The following is a 26,686-nucleotide window of genomic DNA, read 5'->3' on the forward strand; positions in this document are numbered from 1 at the left end:
CATTAGAAAGGGCTAGGTGCAGGGCGAGCTAGGGTTCTTAGGTTCCAGCTCTGCGACAGGTGCGCAGCCTGTATAGGGACCTGTTAGGAGTATAGCGACTGGCTCAGGGGAGTGCAGGAGGTCTCCACGTCCCCGTTCCCTATCGCAGGGCCCTCCATTGTATCAGTTTCCCTGGTGTTTCCCTTTATTATTTAAATTCGGCCTGCTGTAGGAGTTGTATCCAGTTATACTTGTAATACTGAAATTTGCCTGCTGGAGGCGGTGTATCCGGCTGCACGTTATATTATTTAAATTCGCCCTACTGGAGGCAGTGTATCCAGGGTCACGTGTGCCATAGAAATTCGCCCTGCTGGAGGCTGTGTGTCCAGTCACACGTTGACCATCACACCACCTCTCTTCTGGCTTCCACCTTGACCGATTACAATCTGGCTTCCGGCCACACCACTCCACTGAAACTGCCCTAACCAAGGTCACCACTTACCTACTAGCCGCCAAGGCCAAGCGACACTACTCTGTCCTCCTCATCCTGGACCTGTCCTCTGCCTTTGACACAGTGGACCATTCCCTATTACTACAGCCCCTCTCATCTCTTGGTATCACAGACTTGGCCCTATCTTGGATTGTGTCATACCTAACAGACCGGACATTCAGCATCTCCCACTCGCACACCACCTCCTCACCGCGCCCCCTATCCGTCGGAGTCCCACAAGGTTCAGTCCTAGGGCCCCTGCTCTTCTCCATTTACACCTTCGGCCTCTGACAACTCATAGAATCTCATGGCTTTCAGTATCACCTCTGTGCTGATGACACACAGATCTACATGCCTGGACCAGATATCACCTCCCTACTAAACAGAATCCCTCAATGTCTGTCTGCTAGTTCATCCTTCTCTTGATTTCTAAAACTTAATATGGACAAAACAGAATTAATCATCTTTCCCCCATCTCACGTGACCCCCCCAACAGACCTATCCATTAAAGTAAGCGGCTGCTCACTCTCTCCAGTCCCACAAGCTCGCTGCCTCGGGGTTATCCTTGACACTGATCTCTCTTTCAAACCACATATCCAAGCCATTTCCACTTCCTGCCGACTTCAACTGAAAAATATTTCACAGGTCCGTACATTCCTCAACCAAGAATCTGCAAAAACCCTAGTCCATGGCCTCATTATCTCCTGCCTTGACTACTGAAACCTCCTGCTCTGTGGCCTCCCCTTTAACACTCTCGCATCCCTCCAATCTATTCTAAACTCTGCTGCCAGACTAATCCACCTGTCCCCTCGCTATTCCACGGCCTCTCCCCTCTGTCAATCCCTGCAAAGGCTCCCCATTACCCAAAGACTCCAGTTCAAAACCCTAACCATGACATACAAAGCCATCCACAACCTGAGTCCTCCATACATCTGTGACCTCGTACTTACCTGCACGAAACCTCCGATCCTCACAAGATCTCCTTCTGTACTCCCCTCTTATCTCCTCTTCCCACAATCGCACACAAGATTTCTCTCGCGCATCTCCCCTACTCTGGAACTCTCTACCACAACATATCAGACTCTCGCCTACCATGGAAACCTTCAAAAAGAACCTGAAGACCTACCTCTTCCGACAAGCCTACAACCTGCAGTATCCACCAAACCGCTGCATGACTAGCTCTACCCTTGCCTACTGTATCCTCACCCACTCCTTGTAGATTGTGAGCCCTCGCGGGCAGGGTCCTCTCTCATCCTGTACCAGTCATGACTTGTATTGTTTAAGATTGCTGTACTTGTATGTATTATGTATACCCCTCCTCACATGTAAAGCGTCATGGAATAAATGGCGCTATAATAATAAATAATAATATTAACATGCGTCGGTTGTCAATTCTGACATATGATCAGTAGAACCTAATCACTCTGTACCTCTGTATAGGTGTTCCAAAAAGTATCACGCAAAGAGTACCCTAAAGCATAACCTTAACCCCCAGAGCTTTTTTCGGTTTTGCGTTTTTGTTTTCCGCTTCCCTCCTTCCCAGAGCCATAACTTTTTTATTTTTCAGTCAATTTGGCCGAGTAAGGTCTTATTTTTACAGGATGAGTTGTACTTTTGAACGACCCCATTGGTTTTACCATGTCGTTTACTAGAAAACAGGAAAAAAATTCCAAGTGCGGTGAAATTGCAAAAAAAGGGCAATCCTACATGTTTTTTGTTTGGGTTTTTCTACTAGGTTCACTAAATGCTTAAACTGACCTGCCATTATGATTCTACAGGTCATTACTGGTTCATAGACACCAAACATGTCTAGGTTCTTTTTTTATCTAAGTGGTGAAAAAAATTTCCAAACTTGAGAGGTCTTCCATCCCATGTAATAATCTAGTTGCCGCCTTTGAACTGACTCCAATTTCTGAATATCCTTTTTCAAAGCACAATTGTTAACAATTCCAAAAAGAGGGAAGAATAGGAAGCATTTAAGGAAGCCAGGATGGATGAACATGAACACAGAACTTAAGCACATGCTAAAAAGGAAGAAAAAAATGTTTATAAAATGGAAAGATGGAGGCATATCTAAAGAATATAATGCTGTCTGCAGAACCTGCAGGGCACAAACCAGATTATCTAAAGCTGACAATGAATTGAGGCTTGCAAGAGATGTCAAAAGCAATAATAAAGGATTTTGGGGATATGTCAAAAGTAAAAGAAAAGTCAAAGATGCTACAGGATTTTTACAGGATGAAAATGATGAAATGGTAAGACAGGATGTTGAGAAGGCCGAACTTTTAAATTCCTATTTTGCATCTGTTTTCTCTCAGAAAGGAAATGTAACACCAACTGTTCTTCACTGTCCTATTAAGGGAATAGAAGAATCCAGGATATCTATAAACAGAAAGATAGTGAGGAAACACTTAGCTAACCTAAATGAATTCAAGTCTCCAGGTCCAGATGAATTACACCCCAGAGTACTGAAGGAGATAGCAGAAGAAATTTTTGAACCCCTCTCCATAATCTTTGAAAATTCTTGGAGAACAGGAGAAGTCCCAGAAGACTGGAGAAGGGCAAATGTTGCTCCTATCTTCAAAAAGGGGAAGAAGGTGGACCCAGGCAACTATAGGCCAGTGAGTCTGACTTCTATACCAGGAAAGATCTTTGAACAAATTATTAAACAACATGTATGTCAGTACCTGGATAAAAATGAAGTGATTAAACAGAGTCAGCATGGGTTTGTAACTAATAAGTCATGTCAGACTAACTTAATTTCCTTCTATGACGGAATCACTGATTGGGTGGATCAAGGAAATGCTGTAGATATAGTATATCTTGACTTCAGCAAAGCATTTGACAAAGTATCTCATACAATCCTTATTGAAAAAATGACTAAGTATGGAATGGACAAGGCAACTGTTAGGTGGATTCATAACTGGCTTAGTGATCGGACCCAAAGAGTGGTCGTAAATGGCTGCACATCCAGTTGGAAGAATGTCTCAAATGGGGTACCACAGGGCTCTGACCTGGGCCCTGTATTGTTCAACATCTTTATCAATGATTTAGATGAAGGAATTGAGGGTAAACTGATTAAATTTGCTGATGACACAAAGCTAGGAGGGATAGCTAAACTGGAGAAGTGGGCAGCAACTAACAGAATGGTTTTTAACAGGGAGAAATGCAAAGTACTACATCTGGGCAATAAAAATGAAAAAAAGCATATACAGAATGGGAGGAATAGGCCTAAGCAACAGCACATGTGAAAAAGACTTGGGTATACTAATAGATCTCAAACTGAATATGAGTCAACAGTGTGATGCAGCAGCAAAAAAGGCAAATGCAATTCTAGGATGTATTCACAGAAGCATACAGTCTAGATCACGTGAAGTCATTATTTCCCTCTACTCCTCTTTGGTCAGACCTCATCTGGAATATTGTGTCCAGTTTTGGGCACCACATTTTAAAAAAGACATCAACAAACTGGAGCAAGTTCAGAAAAGAGCTACCAGAATGGTTACCGGTCTGCAAACCCTGTCTTATGAGGAAAGGTTGCAGGATTTGGGATTGTTTAGTTTGCAAAAGAGAAGACTGAGAGGAGACTTAATAGCTGTCTACAAATATCTCAAGGGCTGTCACATTGTAGAAGGATCAACTTTATTCTCATTTGCACAAGGAAAGACTAGAAGCAATGGGATGAAACTGAATGGGAGGAGACACAGATTAGATATTAGAAAAAACTTTTTGACAGTTAGAGTGATCAATGAGTGGAACAAGCTGCCATGAGAAGTGGTGAGTTCTCCTTCAATGGAAGTCTTCAAACAGAGGCTGGACAGACATCTGACTGGGATGATTTAGCGAATCCTGCTTTGAGCAGGGGGTTGGACCAGATGGCCCAGGAGGTCCCTTCCAACTCTACCATTCTATGATTCTATGAAATGTGGAGCCCAAAACTGGATCTCGTATTCTAGATGTGGCTTCACCAGTGATTTATAAAGTGGTAATAATACGTTGGAATCGCAGGATTTTATGTCTCGTTTTATACATCCTAAAATCTTATTTGCTTTTGAAAATAAGGTCATCAGTACAGAATATAACAGAATATTGTTATGATAAAAGGCATTACTGGTATATATGTATTGTTGATAAAAGATTCCTGAGTATATGTTTGCATAAAAGATACATATTGGCTCTCCATAGCAAAAATCAACCCCCCGACAAAAATCAGCTCTTCACTGACACAAATTGACCTTATCTACACAAATTGTCTCTACCGAGACAAGTCGTCTCCCCTTTGCACAAATAGGCACACTTGGAACACACACGGCTCAGCTCCGTTCACCTCAAATGCGCGCGGCTGCGCTCCGTACACCTCGAACACGCGCGGCTCCACTGCTTACACCTCGTACACGCACAGGTCCGCTCTTTACACCTCGAACGCACGCAGCTCTGCTCCGTACATTTCGCACACGCGCAGCTCCGCTCCGTACCCCTCGTACACGTGCGGCTCCACTTCGTACTTCTCGTACACGCGCAGCTCCGCTCCGTACCCCTCGTACACACACGGCTCCGCTCCGTACACTTTCTCCACACACGGCTCCGCTCCTTACACTTCGTACACATGCGGCTCCGCTTCGTACACCTCGTACACACGTGGCTCTGCTCCGTACACCTCGTACACACATGGCTCCGCTCCGTACACCTCGTACACACACGGCTCCGCTCCTTACACCTCGTACACACACGGCTCTGCTCCGTACACCTCGTACACACACGGCTCCGCTCCGTACACCTCGTACACACACGGCTCCGCTCCGTACACTTCGTACACACACGGCTCCGCTCCGTACACCTCGTACACACACGGCTCCTCTCCGTACACCTCGTACACACACGGCTCCGCTCCGTACACCCCGTACACACACGGCTCCGCTCCATACACCTCGTACACACACGGTTCCGCTCCGTACACCCCGTACACACACGGCTCCGCTCCGTACACCTCGTACACACACGGTTCCACTCCGTACACCTCGTACACACACGGCTTCGCTCCATACACCTTGTACACACGCGGCTCTGCTCCGTACACCTCGTACACACACGGCTCCGCTCCGTACACCTCGTACACACGCGGCTCCGCTCCGTACACCTCGTACACACACGGCTCCGCTCCGTACACCTCGTACACACACGGCTCCGCTCCGTACACCCCGTACACACACGGCTCCGCTCCGTACACCTCGTACACACACGGTTCCACTCCGTACACCTCGTACACACACGGCTTCGCTCCATACACCTTGTACACACGCGGCTCTGCTCCGTACGCCTCGTACACACACGGCTCCGCTCCGTACACCTCGTACACACGCGGCTCCGCTCCGTACACCTCGTACACACGCGGCTCCGCTACGTACGCCTCGTACACACGCGGCTCCGCTCCGTACGCCTCGTACACACACGGCTCCGCTCCGTACGCCTCGTACACACACGGCTCCGCTCCGTACGCCTCGTACACACATGGCTCCGCTCCGTACGCCTCGTACACACACGGCTCCTCCGCTCCGTACACCTCGTACACACACGGCTCCGCTCCGTACACCTCGTACACACACGGCTCCGCTCCGTACACCTCGTACACACACGGCTCCGCTCCGTACACCTCGTACACACACGGCTCCGCTCCGTACACCTCGTACACACACGGCTCCGCTCCGTACACCTCGTACACACACGGCTCCGCTCCGTACACCTCGTACACACACGGCTCCGCTTCGTACACCTCGTACACACACGGTTCCACTCCGTACACCTCGTACACCTCGTACACACGCTGCTCTGCTACATCCCCCTGTAAACCCCTCCTGACCCCACACAGAAACTTCCCCTCATCCAGCACCATGACAACCAGCACAGCAGAGTCCTGCATACACTGAGGCCCCTGATCATGTGACCCCTGACTCCTCCCCTCCTGTGACCTCATCCCAGGTCCTGTGCGCACAGAGCAGCCATATATGTGGAGTGCGGCTCTGCAGGTGGAGGTAGGTGCTGGAGTGTCCCGTTATATGGGGACCATTAACCCTTTCCCGTCCAGTCCTTTAGGCTTTCCCCCGTCGTTGTGTGTCACGAGTTGCCTTTGTTGGGGGGCTGTGCACAGTAAGACCTATGGCTTCATTGTTATAACTTCTCTCACCTTTTTACGGGTGGATTGTGGGAAAAATAGAAGGACTGCTGTTGTTGTTTGTGTTTTAGTTTCCATCTTCGAGTCCTGTTGTGTTGTTCGGTGTCTTCATTATCTGTGTGATGTCTCTTCTCGTTGTTTCTCCTCGGTCTCTCTTACACGTCTTGTAGTGGTTGCAGTGAAGCCACATAAGTGTTATAAATATATTTTGGGGTTTGGTTTTTTTTAACCATTATTACATCTAATTATTTTCTTTTTGTTCCGATAGGGGGAACGGGAATGTAATAGGCCTTGTAGGTACACGGACATTGCATTCATTGCCATTATTAGGGTGGTCCACAATCCTATGGGGGGACCAACAGGAACATGGGAGACGCCTCACTCTGTCCAGTCAGCTTGATGGTGCTGTCCATGTTGGACTCGGGGGGGGGTCTCTAGTTTCCTACACTATGAATGCAGCAGCATCAGGCACGCTCATCACCTCTTCCCTACAATCGAACCCCAAGCCCGACCATCTCTTTTAAATTAGCTGGACACCTATGTATTTATTGGGCTTGATTGTATAGCGCCAACGTATTCCACAGCGCTGTACAGACATCATCATCATTGTCCCCATTGAGGATAACAATCTACATTCCCTATCAGTATGTCTTTGGAATGTAGGAGGTAACTGGAGAACCCGGAGGAAACCCACGCAAACACGGGGAGAACATACAAACTGCTTGCAGGTGTTGATCCCAGGAGCTCTAGCCACTAGACTGCCCCTCTCCTAATTATCTTTACACACACCGGTTAGATCCATCAATCCACCGAACACAAGTGTTTTTTAAATAAGTAGAAGATAAAGGGAGGTAAAAATGTGCCGTCACCGATCAGTAGCCGACGTCAACTCTTCGTTGCAGACATAAAATAGTGTTCACACATGAACCAGTTGTGAGCTGTTTACAAGATCAATATATATATATATATATATATATATATATATATATATATATACATACTGTATATGTGTGGGTTGAAGATATAGATCTTCAATTTGGATTGAACCGTGAAAAAGAGTCACACATTTGTAACATACATTGGGGGAAATAAGTATGGCCGGTTTCACATTTGCGCTTCAGGGCGCAGCAACGGCCTGCGCACGGCCGCCGCTAAGCCCCGCCCCCTGCCGCACCTACGCCTCCGTCCTTTTGACGGTGCGCCGAGCGCAACCAAATTGCAACAGGTTGCGTTTGGCGCTGGTCGGCACACAGTCAAAGGGACGCAGGCGCCGCAAAAACGCATACTGCGCACGGCCTGCGTCCTCAGTGGTAAAGATAGGGGACGCATGCAGCGTCATGCGCCCGGAGGCGGAGCTACCGGCGGAGGCGCGGCAGGGGGCAAGGCTTAGCGGCGGCCGTGCGCAGTCCGTCGCTGCGCCCTGAAGCGCAAATGTGAGACCGGCCTATTTGAGCCTTTGCTTATTTTTTTTTTTTTTTTTTGTCCACTGACAAATACATGAACAGTCTAAAAATTAACCTCCCCTTAAAATTAAACATTGAGAGATAGAATATCAAAAATAAAATCACATTGTATAAATGTATTTGCATTTTGCAGTGAGAAATAAGTATTTGATCCCCTAACAACCATTAAGAGTTCTGGCTCCTACAGACCAGTTAGACGCTCCTAATCAACTTGTACCTGCTTTAAAGATAGCTGTCTTACAGACAAAACAGAAGCCGCGGAGACACCATCACATGTTTCTCAACGCAAGCAATGACTAGCCAGGTCTTTCACCGGGAAGGAACAAGCGGATGTTGATCTCCATGAGGTCAATCATCCTCATTTTTCACAGTCTTTTACTAGGCATTGCTCCTACTAACCAGTTTCCTACTCCACACTGATGAGGGGCAAATACCCCGAAACAGCTGTCTGTGGATGGATACCATGTTTTGGCATAGGTAGTTTCCTTCATTGGAGACTGCCCTTCCCGTGGTTCTTCCTTCCCGGTGAAAGACCTGGCTAGTCATTGCTTGCGTTGAGAAACATGTGATGGTGTCTCCGCGGCTTCTGTTTTGCATGTTTTGCATATTTCCCATAAGGGATGGGGGCAGTGCTCTAGAATCACTGCGTTGAGAAACACGTGATGGTGTCTCCGCAGTGTTGGATGTTGATCTCCATGAGTTCATTCATCCTCATTTTTCAGTCTTTTACTAGGCATTGCTCCTACTAGCCAGTTTCCTACTCCACACTGATGAGGGGCAAATACCCCGAAACAGCTGTCTGTGGATGGATACCATGTTTTGGCATAGGTAGTTTCCTTCATTGGAGACTGCCCTTCCCGTGGTTGTTCCTTCCCGGTGAAAGACCTGTCTAGTCATTGCTTGCGTTGAGAAACATGTGATGGTGTCTCCGCGGCTTCTGTTTTGCATGTTTTGCATATTTCCCATAAGGGATTGGGGCAGTGCTCTAGAATCACTGCGTTGAGAAACACGTGATGGTGTCTCCGCAGTGTTGGATGTTGATCTCCGTGAGGTCAATCATCCTCATTTTTCAGCTGTCTTACAGAGTCACCTTTATAAAAGACTCCTGTCCACAGACTCAATTAATCAGTCAGACTATAACCTCTACAACATGGGCAAGACCAAAGAGTTATATAAGGATGTCAGGGACAAGATCATAGACCTGCACAAAGCTGGAATTGGCTACAAAACCATAAGTAAGACGCTGGTTGAGAAGGAGACAACTGTTGGTGCAAAAGTAAGAAAATGGATGAAATACAAAATGACTGTCACTCGACATCGATCTGGGGCACCATGCAAAATCTCACCTCGTGGGGTATCTTTGGTCACGAGAAAGGTGAGAGATCAGCCTAAAACTACACGGTGAGAGCTTGATAATGATCTCAAGGCAGCTGGGACCACAGTCACCAAGAAAACCATTGGTAACACATTACGCCATAAAGGTTTAAAATCCTGCAGTGCCCCCCTGCTCAAGAAGGCACATGGGCAGGCCTCTCATGACGTTTACCAATGAACACCTGGATGATTCTTTGAGTGATTGGGAGGAGGTGCTGTGGTCAGATGAGACAAAAATTGAGCTCTTTTGTAGTATCTCAACTCGCCGTGTTTGGAGGAAGAGAAATGCTGCCTATGACCCAAAGAACATCGTCCCCACTGTCAAGAATAGAGGTGAAAACATGTTTTGGGAGTATTTCTCTGCTTAAGGCACAGGACTACACTGCATCAATGGGAGAATGGATGGAGGCATGTACGGTAAAATCTTGAGTGACAACCTCTTTCCCTCCGCCAAGACATTAAAAATGGGTCGTGACTGGGTCTTCCAGCAAGACAGTGACCCAAAACGTGCAGCCAAGGCAACAAAGGAGTGGCTCAAAAATAATCACATTAATGGCATGCAGTGGCCTAGCCAGTCTCCAGAACTTAATCCCATAGAAAACTGATGGACGGAATTGAAGCTCTGAGTTGCCAAGTGACAGCCTCAAAATCTTAATGATTTAGAGATGATCTGCAAAGAGGAGTGGACCAAAATTCCTCCTGACATGTATGCAAACCTCATCAGCAACTACAAAAAACATCTGACTGCTGTGCTTGCCAACAAGGGTTTTACCACCAAGAATTAGGTCTTGTTTGCCAGAGGGATAAAAAATACTTATTTCTCACTGCAAAATGCAAATAATTTGATATAATTTATACAATGTGATATTCTGGATTTTATTTTTGATATTCTACCTCTCAATGTTAAAATTAACCTACACTTTAAATTATAGACTGTTCATGTGTTTTTAACCTCTTTATGACATCTGACATACTATCCTGTCCAGGTGACCCGAGCCCATATGACCGTGAACGGTATAGTACGTCATCAGCTGTGCTCACGGGGGGGAATGCAGTTGATCGCGGACGGGTCTTAGGTGATTATTACAGCTGACACCAGGCACTATGTGCCAGGAGCGGTCAGGGACCGCCCCGGCACAATGCGAACAAACATGATCGCAATGTTCCGGTGGCATAGGGAAGCATCGTGCAGGGAGGAGGCTCCCTGCGTGCTTCCCTGAGACCCTCAGAACAACGCGATGTGTTTGCTTTCTTCCCAGGGCCTCCTTCCTGCCTCTCGTCGCTGGGAGCCAGGTGCCGGTGTCCTGAGCAGGCGGGGACACCGACACGCTATGGGGTACAGGTGTCGGTGTCACTGCTGGCTCAGGGCCCTGGCACCTGCAATATTCATCTGTGCCCGGTCCATCGCTGCACGCCGCTCTGTCTGCCATGTCCTCGGTCAATGACGTTCAGGCAGAGGGTGCGGCGCGCACTCACCATGTCATCGCGCCCTCTGCTGCCTGAATGTCACTGACAGAGGACACGGCGGACAGAGCGACATGTAGCGTTGGACCGGGGACAGGTGAATATTGCATATACTTACCCCCTCCTGGCGCGGTCTCTGCAGCCCCGCTTCTCCTGCAGCTATTTCTTCCTTCAGCGGTCACGTGGTACCGCTCATTAAAGTCATGAATATGCGCTGGTTTTTGTTCACTCTTCCCCCAAAAATCGTAATAAAAAGCGATAAAAAAATGTCATGTTCCCAAAAATGGTACCAATAAAAATGTCAACTCGTCCTGCAAAAAATAGGACCTCACATGACTCTGTGGGCCAAAATATGGAAAAATTATAGCTCTCAAAATGTGGTGATGCAAAAACTATTTTTTGCAATAAAAAGCTTCTTTTAGTGTGTGACAGCTGCCAAACATTAAAACCTGCTATAAATCTCTCTATAAAAATGAATGTGTGTGTGTGTGTGTGTGTGTGTGTGTATCACCAACCAATCACGAAGCATCTTTCATTTCACCAGAGCTGTTCAAAAGAAGCTGAGCTGTGATTGGTTGCTATGACCAACAGTTTTCCCACTTGACAACACGTCAGCAGACACTGACACTAGTGGGAGAAATCTAGCATCCCTGGGAACATAAGCTCCTAGCCATTGTCTGCCCCCCTGAAAGGAGCAGAGAGCACCTGAGAGAAATGATTCCCCCCCCCGTGCCTATATACACATCACACATCCTCCATCCCGTAGGCACATCTTCCCTCTTAAAGGGATCATTGATATGGAAGTCAGAGCAAATCCATCCAGCGCTTTGGTTTTGACCCCAGGCCTCTCTTAAAGGGATCCCTGGTATGGAAGTTAGGACCGTTCCACTCAGCTCTGTGATTCTGACCCCCAGGGTCTTTTAAAGGGATCATTGGTATGGAATTTAGGGCAAATCCACTCTGCGCTTTGGTACTGACCCCAGGCCCTTCTTAAAGGGATCTCCGGTATGGAAGCCAGGGCAAATCCATCCAGCGCTTTAATTCTGACCCCAGGCCTCTCTTAAAGGGATCCCTGGTATGGAAGTCAGGGCAATTGCCTTCAAATGCTCTGGTACTGACCCCAGGCTCTCTTAAAGGGATCTCCTGTATGGAAGTTAGGGCAAATCCCTCGGCGCTCTGATTCAGACCCCAGGGTTCTATTAAAGTGATCATTGGTATGCAAATCAAGGCAAATACACTCAGCGCTCTGGTTCTGATTCCAGGCTCTCTTAAAGGGATCCCCGGTATGGAAGTTAGGGCAAATCCACTCAGCGCTCTGGTTCTGACCCAAGTCCCCTCTTAAAGGGATCCTCGGTACGAAAGTGAGGGAAAATCCACTCTGCGCTTTGGTACTGACCCCAGGCCTCTCTTAAAGGGATCTCCGGTATGGAAGTTAGGGTAAATCCCTCAGCGCTCTGATTCTCACCCCAGGCTTCTATTAAAGGGATCATTGGTATGGCAGTCAGGGCAAATCCACTGAGCGCTCTGGTTCTGACGCCAGGACTCTCTTAAAGGGATCCCCAGTATGGAAGTTAGGACCGTTCCACTCAGCTCTCTGGTTCTGACTCCAGGATGACGGGCTGATGTGGGATATTAGTGGTAGTTGTCCAGTGGCTCTGGCTGGGTGATGTGGGATATTAGGAGTAGTAGTCCAGTGGCTCTGGCTGACGGGATGATGTGTGATATTATGGGTAGTAGTCCGGTAGCTCTGGCTGACGGCATGATGTGGGATATTATGGGTAGTAGTCCGGTAGCTCTGGCTGATGTGATGATGTGGGATATTATAGTAGCTATGCGGAATGGGCGGGACTCTACACTCAGAGATGTGTATATATATATATATATATATATATATATATATATATAGCTAGTAGTAAATAACCCCCCCCCCTTTATCACCTCCTGGAAAAATAATAAAATAAATGTATTTCCATTTTCCCATTGGGGTTAGGGGTGTGTGTTAGGGTTGGAGTTACAATAGGGGGGTTTCCACTGTTTAGGCACATCAAGGGCTCTCCAAACGCGACATGGCATCTGATCTCAATTCCAGCCAATTCTGCGTTGAAAAAGTCAAACGGTGCTCCTTCCCTTCCGAGCTCTGCCATGCACCAAAACAGTGGTTTACCTCCACTTGTGGGGTATCCGTATACTCAGGACAAATTGCACAATGACTGTTGGGATCCACTTTCTTCTGTTACCCTGGGGAAAATAAAAAATTGGGGGCGAAACATAATTTTTGTGGAAAAAAATTATTTTTTTATTTTTATGGCTCTACATTATAAACTTCTGTGAAGCACTTTGGGATTCAAAGTTCTCACCACACATCTAGATAAGTTCCTTGGGGGGGGGGGGGGTCTTGTTTCCAAAATGGTGTCATTTGTTGGGCATTTCCACTATTTAGGCACATTAGGGGCTCTCCAAACGCAATATGGCGTCCAATCTCAATTCCAGCCAATTTTGTGTTGAAAAAGTCAAACAGCGCTCCTTCCCTTCCAAGCTCTGCCATGCGCCAAAACAGTGGTTCCCCCCACATATGGGGTATCAGGACAAATTGCACAATAACTTTTGCAGTCCAATTTCTCCTATTACCCTTGTTAAAATAAAAAAAAATTGGACCTGAAGTAATTTTTTTTGTGAAAAAAGTTAAATGTTCATTTTTTTTTTTTTAAACCTTCAAAAAATTCCTGTGAAGCACCTGAAGGGTTAATAAACTTCTTGAATGTGGTTTTGAGCACCTTGAGGGGTGCAGTTTTTAGAATGATGTCACTTTGGGGTATTTTCTATCATATAGACCCCTCAAAGTGACTTCAAATGTGATGTGGTTCCTAAAAAAAAAAAAAAAGAAATCGCTGGTCAACTTTTAACCCTTATAACTTCCTAACAAAAAAATTTTGGTTCCAAAATTGTGCTGATGTAAAGTAGACATGTGGGAAATGTTATTTATTAAGTATTTTGTGTGCCATATCTCTGTGATTTAAGGGCATAAAATATCAAAGTTGGAAAATTGCAAAATCTTCAAAATTTTCACTAAATTTCCATTTTTTATCACAAATAAACGCAAGTTATATGAATGAAATTTTACCACTAACATGAAGTACAATATGTCATGATAAAACAGTCAGAATTACCAGGATCCATGGAAGCGTTCCAGAGTTATTACCTCATAAAGGGACAGTGGTCAGAATTGCAAAAATTGGCCTGGTCATTAACGTGCAAACCACCCCTGGGTGTAATGGGGTTAAAAATAATTGTTTATATAAACAATCATTATTAATACAAAAAAAATTGCAGCACCTTCCCTTTAAAGCGAAACATTGCATTGCCTTTTATGGCCTGGGGGGACGCAAGGGTGGGGGCACATTCCAGGAGTGGACCGAGATGTCCTATAATCCAAAATGGATTCTCCCTCATCCCTCACAACACATTTATATCATTTTCTCTAATCCCTCTATGACAGCACACAGGAGGTTGCCTCCCCATCCTAATTAGGGACCTGAAACAAGAGGTTAAATAGCCCTCCCCTTCCTCTAATCCCCAGTGTTTTCCTGTCCCTAATCAGGATGAAGAGGTTCTGTGTGCTCCGTGGGTGGGGCCGGCAAGATACCGCATTTTTTTTTTTTTTTTTTTTTTAGCTGAGAGCCGGGGTCGATCGTCCCGGACCTTCCTCCCTGGACGCTGCTCCTGCTGCTGACGGGACCCACACCATCCTTCGGCGTTCCAGCAATGCTGGATGGTTCTTACCGGGCTGAGGGCCTCCCGTAGCTCACCAGCCCAGGATCCGCTCCCCCGACGCGCCGCATGCTCGCCTCTAACTGAGCGGTATGCATTGGAAGTGACGATCACCGCCGGGTCCGGAGGCGCAACGTTATTTCCGCTTTGCGTTCCACAGTGGAACCCACCACCATCTTGGCGGGAAATTTGAAAATAAAAAAAAGGAAGCAGGTGGCGCCAGGAACTGAGAGGGAGTGATCTCATCCGATTGGATGAGGTAAGGAAACGCTGGATCTCGGTTCCTATTTAAGGACCCTGATGGAAGACTCTTCCCTGAAAGCTGCTTCTGCAGAGCCCAGCACAAACCCTGGCCCAGTGAGTACACTTGGAAAAGGGTATACACCTTTTTGGTTCAGGACCCATCCTTAGGGGCCCCCTCCTTTTCTCTCTTTCAGGGAGACAAGGATCCTGCACCAAAAACGGAAGAAAAATCTAAAAGCTGCAAATGCGCTATCTGTAGGAAAAAACTCCCCTCCGATTATAAAAAGACCTTGTGCCAGCAATGCATGGGGAAAATCATTCGGGAGGCACAACCATCCCTGATGGAGAAAGTAAGAGGGATGGTGCGACAGGAGATCCAGTCGTCCCTGGCTACCTTTTCCCAGTCATTCGGGGGGGGAGCCCTCAACCTCAAGGAAGAGGAAATATGCCCCTGAGGACATCTCAGATTCCGAACCCGAGTCATCGGTTTCAGCGGATTGGAGGGAAGAGGGTGAATTAACCCCAACCCAGACAGAAGCTGATAAGAAATGGTTCTTTTCCTCAAACGATATGGAGGAACTACTCTCAGCGGTCAGGAACACAATGGGAGTAGAAGAAGATAGACCACCCCGCAGGATGATCTGTTTGGCGGCCTGAAGTCTAGGAAGAAAATGGTTTTCCCTATCCATGATAATATCCAGAATCTAATCTTGGAAGAATGGGAATTCCCAGAAAAGAAGCTAAGTATCCCGGGCGAAATGAAGGATCGGTTTCACCTGGATAAAGAAGCCGCGAAACCTTGGACTGAGATTCCTAAAGTAGATAGCCAGAGTAGCTAAAATAAAATACGCTACCCTTCGAGGACTCCTCACATCTCAAGGACCCGCTTGACCGGAAGATGGATAGTCTACTGAGGAAGTCCTGGGAAGCCTCAGCAACTTCTGTTGCAAATGTCGCATTGGCCTGCGTAACTAGAACCCTATACCTCTGTCTTCAGCAGTTAGAGGACCATATAAAAAGAGGAACTCCGAGGGAAGATCTTCCAACCTCTCTACCGCTTATACAGAAGGCAGCAGCCTTTTTAGCGGACTCCTCGGCAGAATGGGTCCGTATTGCGGCAAGAACATCCGTACTTTCCAACACCACCCAAAGGGCCTTATGGCTGGAAATGTGGAGTGGAGATATCCTATCGAAATCAAAATTATGCTCTATTCCATTCAAGGGCAAATATGTATTTGGTCCAGCACTGGACGAACTATTAGAGAAGGTGACCGACAAGAAGAAAAATCTTCCCGAACCGAAAAAGCCCTATCGCCCACCCCAGGCTCAAACCCCTCAATACAGAGGTAAAGGAAAAACAAGGCGATGGAGCTACCCAAAAGGTGAAAGAAGCAGGAATATTTTTCACGACTCCCGCTCAGACAGAGATAAGAAATGACGCCAAGCAGGTAGGGGGCATGTAACGGGGTCTACCAAGCTGGGGTACCTCTTTCAGTACCACCTCGTGTTTTCGGAGGTCTGCTCTGCGTTGGCTGGAGTCTGAATGAATGACGCTGGCTGGAATCCCTGGGTTACTTGGGAGCATATAAAAGATCACTGCTTCTCCATGTATTTCCAGTCTGACAACACTTTACTCACAGAACACAGAATATATCACCCAGATACAGAGGGCAGGCCGGACATGCATTACAAAAGCCGCAGGTGGCCGGAGCCTGCGGATGTTTACTGTGGGAATTACAAAGGTGGGGGGAGGGCCGACACTGCTGATACATTAATACCAAGCTGGGGTACCTCTTTCAGTACCACCCCATGTTTTCGGAGGTCCGCTCTGCGTTGGCTGGAGTCTGAATGAATGAATGACGCTGGCTGGAATCCCTGGGTTACTTGGGAGCATCTAAAAGATCACTGCTTCTCCATGTATTTCGAGTCTGACAACACTTTACTCACAGAACACAGAATATATCACCCAGATACAGAGGGCAGGCCGGACATGCATTACAAAAGCCGCAGGTGGCCGGAGCCTGCGGATGTTTACTGTGGGAATTACAAAGGTGGGGGGAGGGCGGACACTGCTGATACATTAGGGACATGCATCTCACATAGAACCTATTATACATCCATATAACTGCACAACATATTCTGGGTGCTGAGTGGTTCTGTAACAGGGCAGAATCGCAAACTACTTCCCGAGTTGGCAGAAGATAACCACGGATCGAAGAATCCTAAAATTCGTCAGATGGGGAGTAAAAATAGAATTCTCTTCCAGCCCCCCCCCTCCCCCAAACCTTCCTTCGGCAAGACTTCAAAAAGTTCTGCATTCGGAACTCCAAAAGATGCTATCATCGGCGGTAATCTCACCAGTTCCAGAACCGGAGCAGGGTCAAGGCCACTACACCCGGCTGTTCTTACATCCATATAACTGCACAACATATTCTGGGTGCTGAGTGGTTCTGTAACACGGCTCCCCTTTTCAGCGACGCGATCGGCATACACAGTCTGATCCTCAACGGATCGGTTTGGGGATGACCGAAGTTTATGGGGTTGGTACAAGTTCCGTTTGTCGACTTAGTCCATCGGCGTTACCGTTTTGTTTGCCGGGTCTGTGGTGGATGGTAAAGTCCAGAGGTTGTAGGGCTAAACTCCACCACAGCAATCTGGCGTTGTCTCCGGAGACCCGATTAAGCCAGACTAGGGGATTATGGTCCGTTAGAAGGGAAAACTGTCATCCATACAAATATGGTTGCAACTTCTTGAGTGCCCATACTACCGCCAGGCACTCCTTCTCGATGGCCGCATAGCTTACTTCACGGGGCAGTAGTTTCCGACGCAGGTAAGCCGTGTTCTTGGCCGTCCGGCCCGACTTGGCTCAGTACTGCCCCCAATCCAAACATAGAAGCGTCTGTATGAACAAGGAAACGTTTAGTTGGATCGGGTGCGGCCAATACAGGGGTATTGGTGAGGGCGTCCTTTAGTTGGCGGAAGGCTTCCTCACACTCTGAGGTCCAGGTTACCTGGTGGGGTTGGTTCTTACGGGTCAGATCAGTGAGGGGCTTGGCTACGCTGCTGTAATTGGGAACGAATTTCCTGTAATACCCCGCTGTCCCTAGAAACGCCATGACCTGGGTTTTAGTGCGTGGGATGGGCCATTTGGCTATTGCCTCAATCTTGGCTGGTTCTGGTCGCTGTTTCCCACTTCCCACCCAATGCCCTAAATACTGAACCTCTGCTTTGCCCACGTGACACTTGTTTGGGTTCAGGGTGATTCCGGCCTGGTGGATCCTGTCCAATACTGTCTCTAGGTGATTTAGATGCTCTTCCCATGTCGCACTGTAGATGGCGATGTCGTCCAGGTAGGCACAAGCATAGTCCTGGAGACCATCCAGAAGCCGGTCAGCCAGCCTTTGGAAGGTCGCCGGGGCATTCTTCATCCCGAATGGCATAACTCGAAACTGGAATAAGCCAAACGGGGTGACAAATGCCGACTTGGGAATAGCGTCAGGACTAAGGGGAATCTGCCAGTAGCCTTTGCATAGATCAATGGTGGTCAAATACTTTGCCCCCGCCAGCCGGTCTAACAACTCATCCACACGCGGCATGGGGTATGCATCCGTCACTGTTTTCTCATTGAGCTTACGATAGTCTACACAAAACCGTGTAGTCCCATCCTTCTTGGGCACTAACACTATGGGGGATGCCCAGGGACTATCTGACTCTTCAATGACCCCTAAATGCAGCATCTCTTGTATCTCTTGTCGCATCCCCTCTCGTACAGACTCAGGGACGCGGAAGGGGTTTTGTCGCAGGGGAATCTGATCCTGGGTCTCAACCTTGTGTTGTGCCAGGCGAGTGTACCCCGGTCTCTCTGAAAACATCCTCTGTCGCAGCCTCAACAACGCCTCCGCCTGCTGTCTCTCCCGGGGGCCTAGGTCTTCAACCAAGTGTACCTGCTCCCATGTTTTAGACTGAGTCCTTTCCCCTAAGACATCCGGCAAGGGAAGTCCGGCTAAATCTTCTGCTTCAGGTGCACAGATGGCCACTACCTCTTCATTGCGCTCCCGGTAGGGCTTCAGCATATTCACGTGGAACATGCGGATAACCCTGGGGTCGTCACAATCGGCGACATTATAGGTTGTGTCGGCTATTTTCCCCACTACCTGGTAGGGCCCCTGCCATGCAGCTTGAAACTTATTCTGCTTAGTGGGCTCTAACACCAGGACCTTCTGTCCTATTTCCAAGGTGCGCTCTCTGGCCCTCCGATCGTACCATATGCGCTGGCGCCGCTGGGTCGCCTGCATGTTCCCACGTACAGCCTGAGTCAGCTCCTGTAGGCGGTCCCGGAATTCCAGCACATAGGGTACAATAGGTACCCCTTCTATGAGGCCCTCCCCTTCCCAGTGTTCCAGCACTAAGTCTAGGGGTCCCCTTACTCGTCTCCCGTATACCAGCTCGAACGGGGAGAACCCCGTGGATTCTTGGGGCACCTCCCGATAGGCAAACAGGAGGTGTGGCAAGAATTTCTCCCAGTCCCTGTAGGTCCTGGTAAAAGTCCCAATGAGCTGTTTTAATGTCCCGTTAAAGCGTTCACACAACCCATTGGTTTGCAGGTGGTACGGGGCGCTTCTAATGGACTTTACGCCGCACAGCTTCCACAGTTGGTTGGTCACCTCTGCTGTAAACTGGGTACCCTGGTCCGAGATAATCTCCCGGGGAAATCCAACCCGTGAGAAAACCTGGAGCAGGGCGGCCGCCACCGTCTCTGCCAATATGTTAGGTAACGCAACCGCCTCTAGATACCGTGTGGCATAATCTACCACGGTCAATATATACTTTTTCCCTGACGGACTGGGTTTGGCTAACGGCCCTATCAGATCGACCGCTACTCGGCTAAATGGTTCCTCCACAATGGGGAGGGGGCGTAATTTGGCCTTGCATCGATCCCCCCCTCTTGCCAATGCGCTGACAACTGTCACAGGTCTGGCAGTACTGACGAACATCATAGGTTACCCCCGGCCAAAAGAAGTTTTGTGTCAGACGATGCCTGGTGCGACTGACGCCGAAGTGCCCGGCTAAGGATTTGTCATGAGAGATTCGCAGTAGCTCCTGCCTATACTTCTTGGGAACTACCAGCTGGTGTTTTATAGTGGGGCTCATCCCTGTGTGGTGCTGCTCTGTGATCCGGTAGAGGAGTCCCTGCTTCCATACAAACTGTTCCCCTTCCAGTACCCCTCTCCCCTCCTGTGCCTTCCCACGATATCCCTCTAATGAAGGATCCTCAAGTAATTCCCTCTTAAATTCATCTGGGGTGGCCCAAGAAATGTGTCTGGCTATGGGAATACGTGTAGGGCTGGGATGTCTTACCTGGGCCTCCTCTGAGTGTGATTCCGCTTCCGCAGCTCGAGCTTGTCTCCGGGTGGTCACAGGATAGGTCTCAGCCAGAGTGGCCACCGAGAATGCAGACAACATGGTCCCCACGTAATTTCCCAGCAAGACGTCTGCAGGCAAATCCTCCATCAAGCCGACCTCAACAAGGCCATCCCCGACTCCCCAGTTCAGGTGAATCCTGGCAGTGGGCAGTCGATGTATAGCTCCCCCTGCTACATGGATTGCCACTCTCCGGTCCGTCTCCGTCTTGGTCCCGGACGAGATGAGGCTTCACAAGTGTCAAAGTTGCTACGGAATCTTTTAGTCCCTGCATACGTTTCCCATTAACCCACACGACCTGTCGATGCTGTTGCCGATTATCTGCCCGGGCTGCCTGCACGGGGTCTACTTCCTGCAGCACTTCCTCCATCTCTTCCACCCCTTGGTTAGTCATAGCCCCCAATGCCGGGTCAGCTTCGCCTTGGTAGCAGTGTACAGCAGCCCGGCTGAAAGTAGCTGTTCCCGCCTTTGGCCACTGGGTATGCTGAGTCCGGTTGGGGCATTGTCTTTGCAGGTGGCCCAGCTGACGGCAGGTGTGGCATCGCGCCCCAGGGGGACTGTGGTAGGCCGGGTTTCTAGCTGGTCCCCCTACAATCTTCGGTGGTTTGGGGCCCTCCAGGTCCATGGGCAGGCCCCTAGTGACCACCTTTGATCCGGAGAACTGCGGCCTCCTGGCATCATGATGTTCATCGGCCAGACGAGCGGCTTCCTCAAGAGTCGTTGGCCGCCTGTCCCGAAGCCATTCCTGTATCTCGGGGTTTAGTCCATTAAAGAATTGTTCTAACAGGAAGAGCTGGAGGACGTCCTCCTTAGTGGTTGCTTGGCTCCCTTGTACCCACTGTAGCAGTGACCGCCGTAATTTACAGGCCCATTCAGCGTGGGTATCGGTTACGCGTTTTATAAGTCCGCGGAACTTTTGACGATAGGCCTCTGGTGTCAGCGCATACCGGGCCAAGATCACTCCTTTGATCCGCTCATAGTCCATACAGTCCTCATCAGGTACCGTGCGATAGGCGTCCGCTGCTCGGCCTGTCAGCTTGCTGGCCAGAATCTGAACCCGTTCCTCCGGCTTCACTTGATGAAGGGCACACTGCCGCTCAAAGTCCTGCAGAAAGCCATCAATGTCTACCTCTGCCTCCCCCAACTGTCGGAAGGCATTATATTGGATCTTTTTGTGGCTTACTGTTGAAGGTACCTGGTCGAAGGCCAGAGCTCCCCCTGCTCGCTGGCTCTCCTCTCTCCGCCCTGCCATCTCCATCTTGGCCAGCTCCACTTTGGTCCGCTCTGCCATCTCCATCTTGGCTAGCTCTATCCTGGTCCGTTCGGCCATCTTTTCCTTCAGATCAGTATGCACATCAGCCATCACCTCTCGTATGATCTCTACCGCAGGGTTTGGGCCAAAGAACACCAGTCTGTTCTTTACCTCCCTCTGGAACTCGGTCTCCTCCACGTTCACATTGGGGGGCGCTGCACTGTCGTGTTCCATGATGGCTGCTATCAAATCCGCTTTTGTTTTGTTGCTGGCGATCAACCCTCGGGCTTCCACCAGATCTTTTAATGTAGTCCTCTTTAACTTCTGGTAGTTATTTTCCATTAATTCCTTTCCTCCTGTAGAAGGGGTATCAAATCCCGCTGTCTGCCACCAGTGTAACGGGGTCTACCAAGCTGGGGTACCTCTTTCAGTACCACCCCGTATTTTCGGAGGTCCGCTCTGCGTTGGCTGGAGTCTGAATGAATGACGTTGGCTGGAATCCCTGGGTTACTTGGGAGCATATAAAAGATCACTGCTTCTCCATGTATTTCCAGTCTGACAACACTTTACTCACAGAACACAGAATATATCACCCAGATTCAGAGGGCAGGCCAGACATGCATTACAAAAGCCGCAGGTGGCCGGAGCCTGCGGATGTTTACTGTGGGAATTACAAAGGTGGGGGGAGGGCGGACACTGCTGATACATTAGGGACATGCATCTCACATAGAACCTATTATACATCCATATAACTGCACAACATATTCTGGGTGCTGAGTGGTTCTGTAACAGGGCAGAATCGCAAACTACTTCCCGAGTTGGCAGAAGATAACCATGGATCGAAGAATCCTAAAATTCGTCAGATGGGGAGTAAAAATAGAATTCTCTTCCAGCCCCCCCCTCCCCCAAACCTTCCTTCGGCAAGACTTCAAAAAGTTCTGCATTCGGAACTCCAAAAGATGCTATCATCGGCGGTAATCTCACCAGTTCCAGAACCGGAGCAGGGTCAAGGCCACTACACCCGGCTGTTCTTAGTAAAAAAGCCAAGTGGGAAATACCAGGTCATCATAAACCTAAAGAAGCTGAACCAACATGTCCGGTACCAACGTTTCAAGATGGAATCGATAAAGACCACGATACCATTGATCGGAAAAGACTTTTCCATGGCCACCATAGATCTCCAAGAGGCCTATTACCACGTACCCATCCATCTCATTGGCGATGTCTAAGGTTCGCAGTCACTCTAGACGAAGAAGTGCAACACTTCCAGTTCAGGATTCTGCCCTTTGGCATATCTTCGGCACCCCGAACATTTACAAAAATAATGGCAGAAGTGGTAGCATTCTTCAGAGGAAAGGACATATGTGTCGTTCCTTACCTGGACGACCTCCTGGTCATGGCTCCCTCCAACACCACTCTGACAATACCTGCAATCAGTCCTGCAGACCCTGGCATCCCTGGGCTGGATGGTAAATTGGGAAAAATCAGACCTGAATCCCTCAACCAGGAAGGTCTTTCTAGGGATCCTCCTAGATTCCTAGAACCAAATATCTTTTCTTCCGTCCACAAAGCAGGTAGGCGTAAGATCAAAAATTCGGACTCTAAAAAGTCAAAAACAGTGACTATAAGGTTTGACATGTCAACATTATGGTCACTGACTTCTTGCATCCCCTGGGCCCAGGCCCACTCAAGGATACTTCAGAGACATTTCCTATCCCGCTGGAACAAAGACCAGGAGACCCTCAATATGAGACTCTCCCTACCCCAACACGTAAAGCGGTCTCTCAACTGGTGGCTCAACCAGGGAAACCTAGCAAAAGAGACACCCTGGATACAATACCCCATGACGTCAATCACAACAGACACCAGCAAACTTTGTTGGGGAGCAATATCGCCTCAGGGAGTCTTCCAGGGCCTCTGGCCCAAAGACATGGAAAAACAATCTTCCAATTACAGAGAACTGAGAGCGGTAGAAGAAGCCCTACAGGCAGCGGAAACATCAATCCAGGGAACCAATGTCCGGATTTAATCCGACAATATGACCACCGTGGCCCATCTACGTCATCAGGGCAGCACAAAATACGGAAGCCTGCAAAACGTTTCAGCACGGATATTCGGCTGGGCAGAACGCCATCTCCAGTCCCTATCAGCTCTCCACCTGCAAGGGTCTGACAACATCGAGGTAGACTTCATAAGCAGGACAGACATAGATCCAGAAGGATGGAGTCTCAATATGAGAGTATTCCATACCAAAACCAAAAAATGGGGTCTCCCAGAGGTAGACCTATTCGCAAACCGGGAGAACGCCAAAACAAAGCAGTACTTCTCCATAGGTCCAAACAAAAAAAATTCAAGGGTGGATGCCTTCGCTTGCCCATGGAACTTCGGACTGGCATACACCTTTCCACCAATTCCCCTAATACTAAGAACTCTGCAAAAGGTCAGAACAGACGGGGTCAAAACTATCCTGATCGTCCCTCTCTGGCCAAAAAGGAGGTGGTTCGGAGCCCTAAAACTAATGAACTCAGAGGGTCCTCTGATCCTACCTCTGGACCTGGACCTTCTACATCAAGGTCCCATCCTTCACCCGGCTCCCCACAGCTTAAGCTTGGCAGTTTGGCATCTGAAACCACAATCCTGAAAGCCAGAGGCCTCTCAGATGCGGTTATATCCACCTTGCAAAAAAGTAGGAAACCAATCACAAACGCCATATACTCCAAAATATAGAAGACTATCTCAGCATGGTGTGGATCCACTCCCATGGATCCCTTCCAACCAGACTTAGCAGAGATCCTAGATTTCCTATAAGATGGATTAACCAAGGGACTAAAACCAAGTACCTTGAGGATCCAAGTATCAGCCATAAGTTCTTACTTCAACCAAAACCTAGCAGAACATCGATGGATCAGGAGATTTATGTCAGCAGCTTCCAGAATCCGTCCAAATAAGTCCAGCATGGTCCCAGCTTGGGACTTGAATATAGTACTAAAGGGTCTAACGAGCCCTCCATTTGAACCTATCGACTAGACCCAGATAGATAAACTATCTTGGAAAACAGCACTATTCGTAGCCCTTACAACGGCAAGAAGGGTGGGCGAAATTCAGGCTCTGTCCATCAGAGAGCCTTATCTAAGAATTCTGGACGATAGACTAATTTTCCGGCTAGACCCTTCCTTTGTACCAAGTGTCTTCGGATTTCCACAGGTCCCAGGAAATAATACTGCCCTCCTTCTGTGATAACCCGAAGGATGAGAGGGAAGTAGGATTCCATTCTCTGGCCGTCCGGCGAGCAGTCCTCATCTATTTGGAAGAAACGTGGCCCTGGAGGAAAGATCAGAATCTTTTTGTTCACTATGGTGGACCGAACAAAGGGGAAAAAAGCGTCCAAAAGCTCCCTAGCCAACTGGATCAAGAAAGCAATCACGGCCACTTTTAAAAATCAGGATCTACCTCCTCCGGTATCCATGAAAGCCCACTTCACTAGAGCTGTCTCCGTCTCCTGGGCAGAAAAGGCTAATGCATCCATCGAGCAGATCTGCAAGGCTGCGACCTGGTCTTCAGTCCATTCCTTCACTAGGCATTATAGATTAGATCTTATGTCAGTACGAGATCTAGCCTTTGGCAGGAAAGTTCTGCAAGCCGTGGTGCCTTCATAAACCATTATTCTTTGGTATACCTCCTGTGTGCTTTAGTGGAGGGGATTAGCGAAAATAGAACTACACTTACCAGTATGTCATGTCGGACGCTGTTCACACCACAGCATCCGGCAGGCAGAGGTAGTTCCACCTCCAGCCACTATAGCCTCAGTGGCGCCAGCCTGATCTTCAGGCTCTCGGGGGTTAATCCTGCTGGAGACCAGGTTGGATGGTTAGTCACGCCCACGGTCTTTAAATAGTCATGCTGGCCTATGGGCGTCGCCGATTATAGCTTGTGTTTCATACCAAGTGGTTCCGGTCTGGAGTGGAGGTGTTCAAGAGAGAGAGATTCATATCTGGTGTCGTATGATCCGTCGTTATCCTTTCTCCTTCCCATATTTGTGTTTAGTTGTGCCCTGTTAACATTACTGTTTATTCCTGTGTGTGTGCGGCGCAGTGCAGTTTAAGTTCTCCCTGTCTGTCATTATTTGTGTGGGAGCTTTGGTGGTGACTTCTCACTGGGTGGAGGGTGGAGGGTTAAGTGCAGGGCTGAGCAGGAGATAAGGAAAGGTCGGAGGCTCAGGCATTTGCACCTTCAGCAAAAACCCTGGGTTGAGGGTCAGACAGGGTTTCCCCTAGTAAAGGGACACCACAGGGGCCCCGGGTATTTCAGCCTTAGTTGAACTAAGCCCCCGTGACATTATAATCGGCCCACATTTTTTCAGGAGTCCATGGATCCATTAGATTCCATAACCCGCCAGTTGGCGGCGCTGTCCATACAGGTCTCCGAGTTGAATGGGGCAGTTCAGCAGCAGGGCCTGGTAGTAGCAAAGGTGCAAACGGCATCTGCAGGTATCGGTGCAGAGCCGAAGTTTCCGCTGCCAGAACGATTTTCAGGCGATCGCAGCAAATTTGTCGTATTTCGGGAGGCCTGCAAATTATACTTCCGCATGCGGCCAATATCCTCAGGTAATGAGGCCCAGCGAGTAGGGCTGGTGTTGTCATTACTGAGTGGTGACCCCCAAGCATGGGCATTTTCCTTACCACCTGACTCTGCTACATTTCATTCGGTCGATAATGTTTTTTCTGCCCTCGGGCTCATTTACGATGACCCTGACCGACTGGCTCTAGTGGAATCTAAAATCCGCGCCCTCCGCCAGGGGGAGCGCTTGGCAGAAGACTATTGTTCGGAATTTCGCCGCTGGGCTGTAGACACACAGTGGAATGACCCAGCACTGCGGAGCCAGTTTATTCATGGGGTATCAGGGAGGGTGAAACAAGCCCTCCTGATGTATGAGACTCCGGCATCATTGGAGTCTGCCATGAGTTTGGTGATACGTATTGATCGCCGTTTTCGTCAGGGGGCACAGGAGACGCTACCTCTGGGGGAAAACAGAGGTGCAGGAGTGGTTGAAGTAGATGAGTCCC

The 26,686-nt window shown here is 48.6% G+C and overlaps 1 protein-coding gene across 1 annotated transcript in view; it reads left to right on the forward strand.

Annotated features, from left to right (window-relative positions):
• Nucleotides 1-26,686, forward strand: part of LOC141055955 (uncharacterized) — a 134,184-nt gene that overhangs the window by 64,215 nt on the left and 43,283 nt on the right. The window contains exons 9-14 of the mRNA XM_073552651.1: nt 15,145-15,300; nt 15,652-15,768; nt 15,948-16,067; nt 16,173-16,296; nt 17,116-17,298; nt 22,416-22,822. Of these exons, the coding sequence (XP_073408752.1) occupies nt 15,145-15,300; nt 15,652-15,768; nt 15,948-16,067; nt 16,173-16,296; nt 17,116-17,298; nt 22,416-22,822 (1,107 nt within the window). The remainder of the gene's footprint in view (nt 1-15,144; nt 15,301-15,651; nt 15,769-15,947; nt 16,068-16,172; nt 16,297-17,115; nt 17,299-22,415; nt 22,823-26,686) is intronic.

The sequence above is a fragment of the Dendrobates tinctorius genome, unplaced genomic scaffold, assembly GCF_039654945.1.
Source record: "Dendrobates tinctorius isolate UK_male_01 unplaced genomic scaffold, ASM3965494v1 ptg000192l, whole genome shotgun sequence".
Classification (NCBI taxonomy): Eukaryota; Metazoa; Chordata; class Amphibia; order Anura; family Dendrobatidae; genus Dendrobates; species Dendrobates tinctorius.